Raw genomic sequence first — 8,231 nt, 5'->3', positions numbered from 1 at the left:
TAGTTTCTGAACAAATGCATTGGCTGAAATTCTCGCATATTATATTGCTGTCTTCAGTATGGCTGAGCTTAGGCATTTATACGTTATATTCAAATGGTGATTCCTATTTTTCTGATGGTGGATTCTTCATATAATGATGTCTTATTTTATAATAATAAATGAATAATAATTCTTCACACTTATATAGTGCTTTTCTGGACATTCCACTCAAAGCGCTTTACAGGTAATGGGGACTCCCCTCCACCACCACTAATGTGCAGAATCCACCTGGATGATGCGACAGCAGCCATAGTGCGCTCGAACCACACACCCACTATTAGTGTGGAGGAGAACAGAATGATGAAGCCAATTGATAGATGGGGAATATGATTGGTAAAGGCCGGGGGTAATTTAGCCAGGACAATCCCTGGGATTTTTAATGACCACAGAGAGTCGGGGACTTTTTAAGGTGTAGTGTCCCTGTCACTATACTGGGGCATTCAGGACCCACACAGACCGCAGGGTGAGTACCTCCTATTGGCCCCACTAACACCTCTTCCAGCAGCAAACTTTCCCAGGTCTCCCATCCAGGTAAAAACTCACACCTGCTGAGCTTGAGTGTGTTGCTTGAGTAAGTTGCAGGGTGATATAGCACTGGCATATCACTATTACTGTATATGTATACATGCTATTTAATTGAACCATGTTAAAAAGCAAGACTATAACTTATGATGTGCAGTTGGACTATGTAAGCAGAAAGTATTTGTCCTTGAAATTGCTGGGCTATGCCCATTGCACCCGATCTCCTTGTAGATGCACGCTTGGGTATAAATAGTTTAAGTACAGTACATGCCACAAAGGGCAGGTTATTAAAAGAGGTGTGTTTCATTTTTAGATCCATTATTACAGTATGTAACCAACATGGTAATGCAATACAGTTCTTGGGAACAGAACTTACCATCTGTTGCTGAACTTTTTCCATTTACAAATTTAGCTAGGTAATAAGTCTGTACACACCTGCCCTGTGATTAGTGAGTCAAGCAATGTCTCTCATTAAGTGAACCTCCATTCAGTTCATTCAGCTCGGTGTTTACTTGAGCAATATGACAGCATTAGACTTCAGGAGCGCTGCTAATGGTACACTTGAATACCATCTACTATCAATTTTCAAATGTTTTTTTTAGAAAATATTGCTGCATACATGGTTAACTAATAATAAATGTTTTAAATTCGATTTATATAAATATTTACATAGTTTCTCTATGGCCATTGATTCAGTGATCCATTTCTTGTTTTCACTTTGTGATATGTAAATTGAAGAGTTTATTTTTATAGCATTCATAAAGGTAAACAGGTTTCTTTATTTTGGAAGCATACTGCCACAATTTATCTTGATTTCGTTACAAATAGGTCTCGGATCTTTTTCTAATTCTTAAACTAACACAAACCTTATAAAAATAAAACTTCAAAGCAACACAAGATGCTTTCTTCCTGAAATATTTATTTTATAGATATAACCACATTATTCAAATTAAACTTCTGAAATTATTTTAACATCACTGTAAACAGCTGTCCACAGTTAATATTCCACCTGTTCCAGAATGTAAACAGCTTTTAAACAATATTAACATGTTAAAGCTTATTTTGATGGTACCTGTACAGCAAGAGACAAGCAATACTGTATGTTGCCTATCACTGATTTTGTGGACTTGCGGACCTCAACAATAGAAAGACTGCACCTCCTCCAATAAGACACTTCAATAATTATTCTGTTACAAAATACTTGTTTTTCTCTTTTAAATCATATAACATTTATAAACGTATTTAAATCTATTTTACGTCATATAAAATAAACTACTATATATTCTAAATTATTTTGTACACCATATGATACAATATCTACAAGGTAGATTCTGCTGAATTTTGGCAGAAATGGCTGTAATTTTGTACCAGGCTTCTTCTTATGTAGCTCATGAGCCTCATTTATCAAGATTGTGTTTTTTTACAATTACAATACACTATGCTTGGGTGTGGACAATGTGAGGTACCAGTCTAGTAAAAAGAAAAAAGTAATGGGCAATTTGCAATCCAGGTTGAGAGCTTGTATAACATAGACAAGTATAACAAATAACAAAAATTTCACTATCATCAATCATCTTTGATAAATGGGGCCACGAGTCTAAAACTTAAAAGTGCATATTCTGAAGTCAGGGGCAAACAGTATTACAAAAACGGAAAGAAAATCTGCACCATTTCATCTAATAAAACAAATACAAAGAAACAGAGACCAAAAAAAAAGTTAATACTGAAGCAACACAAAACAAACACAAAAATTGGCTTTTAATGAACAAATGATTTCTCTGGATTGTCGGCAAGTTGTGCGCTGAGAATGTAAAAACTGCACAGTGAGGGGTATTCACTTGCTAAATCCCACATGTCAAAGCTAGACAAACTCAAATGGACTCCAATAGGTCAGCCACAATTACAATTGCTTTTTTCTTCCATACCTTCAGTTATGAAGGCGGTAACAGGTGTTTCTATTTACAACAAATAGTCTAAGAGCAATATTGGTATAAAAATGATATTAAGTAAGACAGCTCTGATTAGTAACTCGTGAAGGACTGGCTTCATTTTAATAACAGCTCCTTTGTTGTTAGGTAACATTCCTATTATCAATAATCATACAATAATCCCAATGGAGTGCACAGTCTGTCAACTTTCTTTTGGCCTTTTCATTTAATTTGAATGGTTATTTTAAACCAATCTTTTTAAACTAAGCAGGGTATGTCAAATTCTAATCATCTTTTATTTTTGATTTGAGAAATAAGGGTCTGAAAGCTCATATTAGATTTTGTTTTAGGAAAATGTCCTGGTTGAAGGAGAAACTGTTCTACTTGTATTTGGTATCCAAGATTATCAATTACCAAGACATAATGCCTAATGTACAGTTTCCCCCAAGATGGTTGGACATATCTGTGGCCCAAAGAAAACTGTTAATTCATATTTTCTTTAGTTTTTTTATTGTTATTTCATCTGCACTGTTAACGAATTGAGATCTCACAGGTTTGGGTGATTATCTAAAGACAAAAGTTTCACCTTTCCTTTGTCGGAAATATCTCCATGCTGCATTAGTAATAATTAGGTAATTGCAGGTAATTATCTTTTAATCCCTCACTGATTTATTTTTGTCTTATGATGTACTATAAATAAAACTGAATTGTATATTATATATTTGTATATTGTATACTGGACTGACATTCAGGAACCTTTCCAATAATGTATGAGATAGGTGTGATGAAGAAAACATTAATTTTTCAATAACAACAATACACTATGCTTTCTATTATCTATTCTCTTTTCATATCAGTCATACCAGATTATAATTGTTCAGAGCTGTTCTAATATGAGTTGTTGACCTGCTCAAAATATAGATCTCTGAAGTACAGGATACAAATAAATTTAAAGAGTACTGGTCTCAAAAGTTGATAATTTTGTTCACAGTATTATTATTTGAAGGTCTACAGTGTTTATATCACAGTAAAGATAAAATAGACTGATTTAATAACTCCCAAATTATTCAAAAATATTACCTTATCTTACTATGGGATACAAAATTTTACCCTTTGTAAAGATATAGCTGATATAATTGGTAGTAGGAATGTTTCGGATAATATTTGTACAAAAATATTTAAATCTTGTTTGCACAGTACCTGGTTTACATTATATATAGTTTTACATTTATATATAAGTGCCTAATAAATCTTTTTAAAAGTATAAATTAAACATTCTTGCTTTTAAAACTACATTGCACACAATAGTAGTGAAACACTGGGCATAAATATTTAACAACTGTGGCTTCACCATCTTTAAACTCTTAACACACTAAACATCACAGTCAACAGGCTATATATGACAGGGAAACAAGGACTAGTGACAAACAGTACAGTATCCAGTCCAAAACTGCACACCAGAAAATAATGGCTTACTGGACAAGACTGGGTAGTGTGAACTTTTAACTCGAACTAAATTAACTTTATACATTTTGAATAAAAAAAATGATTTTCCATTAGAAAATCCATTAGAATATCAAATAAATATATAACACCTTTACACTTCCTTATTATTTATAAATGTATATTTTTATAAGCTTCTCTTTAAACCTTTTACCTTAAGGGTAAATAAAAACAACTGAAAAGTACATACATTATAACAGTCCTCTAGGTTATGTAAAAAAAAATGGAAAAAAAGGCTTTACTGTGAAGGACCAGTACAATAGGACCTATAAATAGTAAAGTTCTAGAAAATGTCATTTACAGTACGTTTATCTACATTTATTATAATAACCTGGGCAATGGGTAAATTAATTTAAACATAGCATATCTTCAACAAATCAATGGCATGAATCAGAGTATTTTAAGCTGTCAACCCGACTAATTACTTCAAAAGAGAAACAAATGTGCCAGTATTTTGCTAGTGCCACCATAATTCAAATTTCAATTTTAACACTCAACGGCTTATTTTGGTTGTGTGCAGTGGAGAGTTGTATAACGACACTATAGTGGACAAATCCTTGTATAGTTACAGAAATGTGCATGATCAGTAACCTCACTGTGTTAATTCAATAGTGTACTACATATAAACACTAAAATAGTTCCAGCACAGCAGTGGCAACACTTTGTAATTAACATAGTCGATGCAAGTGAAAGCTATAAAAAATCTGAAAGTTTTTCTTTTGGTAGAAAGCTGAAAAGAAAGACACTATACTTGAAGAAGGAGCTCCTCTGCGATTGCAATACAATTGTAGAATATTATCAATGAAACTGGAGATTCTTTAATATTTGTTATGTAAAGTTTCCTTATGTCAATGTCTTTGCAGAATAATTAGTTTTTACTTTTATTTAGGTTATAAATCTTACAGATACCAAAATGTGCTCAATCATTGCTCCAAATGAGCACAATTATTGGTTGAGCAACTTAGGAGCTTGAATTCATTGCAACACCTTACTGGAAATGAAAGACTGTAGTGTAAAATTAATTTTAGCACATATTTTTTTCAAAAACCACTCAAAGGCTGCTGCTACCTAGTATTATGAAGACTAGATGTGGCCTTTTGTCATTTGTAAATATTTAGGTTTTTTTTAAGCATATTGAAATACATTTAAAAACCCAGTGGCTTGTCCAAGTGCCTTCAACAATTATCACTACATTTGCAACATTTACATTGATGGCTGGATTATGATAACATTATAATTTAATGACTTTTAAAGTGTTTTTTTTTTCCTTTACCACCTGCTTTTCCCTATTCATACAGTTCAATGTAATGCGTTAGGAAAAGGTTAGACTATTTCTAATATGACTTTAATGGATTTAATCAACAAATTGTGCCATTTTAAAGACTAGTACATCAAGGCCTGACAACTAGGAGAAATATGACAGACTTGATTTTGTCCCCTATTCACACAGAGTAGAATTAGAGTTCAATTCTACTCTTCAGTATAAATGCACAACTACATAAATGGATGTACAAAAATAATGACAAGCACCAATTTTGTTACTGTTACTTTTCTATAAATTATTATTAGAACCTTCCATCATAAAGCAGGCTGTTGTGAAATTCATGGTCAAGTGGCTGGCTGATGTCTCTTTATGTGCAGGGCCTGCAGATTTATTCAAAGGACACATAAATGAGAGTGAATTACATATAACATAACAGAAAGTTCTGTCATTGCTCCTGACTGATCCACAACTTTTCAAAATATAGTAATAGTATTATGATAAATTTACCACAGCAGTAAAGTTACTGTAATCTTTTTTTGTACCAAGTGACTGCTATCATCTCCCTATATAATAACATGCCATACACTTGTATATCGCTCAGCCCAAGTGTTCAATAGGTTTACATAAAATACTATAGTGGCAAAAACTACCGACCTAGAAAAATCAGTTGAGAGGCAGATATGCCATCTTAAAGAAAAGGTTGCCTTCACCAGGAATACAATATCACAGCAGTACCTTATGTCTCTGAAAAGTGAAGGTGGAATGAATATAGTGTTAAGACCAGAGTAAATCTCTTGTTACCAAGAACTGTCCTCTCCATCCAGGATTACGTTACATAAAATTAAACATTTTTCTATTTGTTGTCATTAAGAAAAACAATTGAATATTTTTGCTTTGCTATACAACTGGAAAAGAAGCACCTTGAGTTAGCAGCCAGCTTGAACACCCACATTACTGCAGACTCATCATGCAGAGCATACATTATGTTTTGTAAATAAAACTGTATTTTTCTTCTGGCTTTAAAAATGAGAAAATCAGGTTTTTTAAAATGCTGTTAAGAAGGGGACTAATGTTTTATATTTTTCCAACAGCAAAAGCATTGTAGCCAAAACACAACTGAGAAATTGACTTGGATGACATACTTTGCAAATCTTAAGCCTTAACCCTTACCCTCGGTAAGGGTAAAATCTATTAACTAAATTTTAAAAATGGGCTTCTGTCTTTTGAAAGGTGAAAACTTTAACAGATACATTTTTCTAGTGACTTTGAACAGACTAATGTTAAATATCTAGAAGTGTTGTCAGTAGTGTTCATATGTGCTCAATACTACCATCGCATAATACTGTGAAAAAGACTGTCATTTATGCTAGTTCTCTGAGGTCTCAAGAGTACTTGGCTCCTTAAAAACTCTTCTTTAATGCCCAAATATGTTGTCTTCTTATACAAACCCAAGGTAGTGCAGCTTGATATTCTTGTCAGTAATACCGCAGCATTCTATGAAATGAAGTGCTCAGGATTTAGCACCTTTATGCCAGGGCAATTAACAGGGTCCATTTCCGCTTACTGTTAGACTTCCAGGACAGACACTGGAGCCTTGCCAATATTACGGCCCACTTAGCTATTGATAGAGCTCATCCCACCTCAAGAAAATACCCAGAACATTTCCTTTTTCATACCCAGCTTCAGGCAAGTGCCATTTCTGTTTCTGTTTCACACAGCGTGTGGCCCCAGCGCATGAATAGAAATGGCCTTTGAAGCGCTTCTGCACTCCAATTTGGGCTGCACTGGCCAGAGGTTATGCTTGAAAAGCAGGGACCTGTCTTGGTAGCTTTTGCCCACAGTACACAGAACATGTGTAATACAAAAATAGAATAGTTAAATGCATAAAAAGGCAGTACCTTATCCAGTGTAAGGCCACCAAAGACAGATTTCATAGCTCTGTTTGCCACCAGGGGGCAGCAGTTTTGGCCTTCATACTGGGGCCCATTAGCGCCACAAGCTACTGATGCTCCAGGCATCCCTTTGAATCCTGTCAGAGGAACTGTAATGTTCTCCGCCACATTCCTATTCCTCTGTGGCTACCGGGGAAGCAGCATGTTTCGCATGTCTGAAAGGCTGCCAGTCTGGTTCTGAGAATGGTGGAGCTGCTGTTGTTGTGGTTGCTGCTGCTGCTGTTGTGACTGCTGTTGGCTGTATCCTATGGTGCTTTGCTGTGGTAGATGAGTGGTGTGGAAGAGAGTCTGAGTCTGTCCACTATGTAACAACCCAGGAGGCTGCATCTGTTGACAAGACGAAGCAGATTATGAACCACGGTACAATTTCAAAGATCTCGGCCACATGAAATCGATTAAGGACCTGGCTTTTCACATCTGATTTTTCTCAAAGCAAACATTAGCGAGGTTATGGTGTTACCTGAAAGAACTGATGGTGCTGCTGGAGCTGAAGTGACTGCTGTGACACAGGAGGCTGCTGATGATAGGCAGGCTGTGCTTGATGGGTAATAAAGCTGTTGTGCGGAATCATGATGGGTGATGTGAACACAGGGGATGGGACTATAACAGCACTACAGTTCATCTGCTGCAGTGGTAATGAAGGGGTCACCATCTGCTGGTCGAGTGTGTATCTGAAAAGAAGGATAGTTAATAAAATCTATAGTATTTCCCACATAATTTGCATTTAATATATTGAGAGTCATTTGGTCTCTTTAGCATCTTCACATTCCTTCCTGAGGAAGTTACATATTATATATAGACGTTTCCAGGGATGTCAACAGAACATGCAACAATGCAACCATAAACATCAAACCACAAATCATAAAAGTATGCTTTCAAGCATATTTCAAAGGACTATTTTATGCTAAATTCCAAATACAAATACTCATAAAGGTATAAATTAAACACATAAACTGATATTTAGAACAATTTTTACAATCCATTTCGGAACACCTATTTAGACAAGTCAGACAGAGTTTAAAG

The 8,231-nt window shown here is 34.9% G+C and overlaps 1 protein-coding gene across 3 annotated transcripts in view; it reads right to left on the bottom strand.

The window, feature by feature from the left end:
• Positions 1-1,460: 1,460 nt before the first annotated feature.
• npas2 (neuronal PAS domain protein 2) overlaps positions 1,461-8,231 on the bottom strand; it is a 91,377-nt gene continuing 84,606 nt past the window's right edge. For all 3 annotated transcript variants that reach the window (XM_088596834.1, XM_088596835.1, XM_088596833.1), the window contains exons 21-22: positions 7,669-7,879; positions 1,461-7,535 (exon numbers count right to left, since the gene is read on the bottom strand). In XM_088596834.1, the coding sequence (XP_088452960.1) occupies positions 7,335-7,535; positions 7,669-7,879 (412 nt within the window). In that variant the 3' untranslated portion in view covers positions 1,461-7,334. The remainder of the gene's footprint in view (positions 7,536-7,668; positions 7,880-8,231) is intronic.

Source organism: Lepisosteus platostomus, chromosome 10 (assembly GCF_059453375.1).
Source record: "Lepisosteus platostomus isolate fLepPlt1 chromosome 10, fLepPlt1.hap1, whole genome shotgun sequence".
NCBI lineage: Eukaryota > Metazoa > Chordata > Actinopteri > Semionotiformes > Lepisosteidae > Lepisosteus > Lepisosteus platostomus.
The sequence above is the reverse complement of the archived record's forward strand: the minus strand, read 5'-3'. Positions and strand labels throughout refer to the sequence as shown.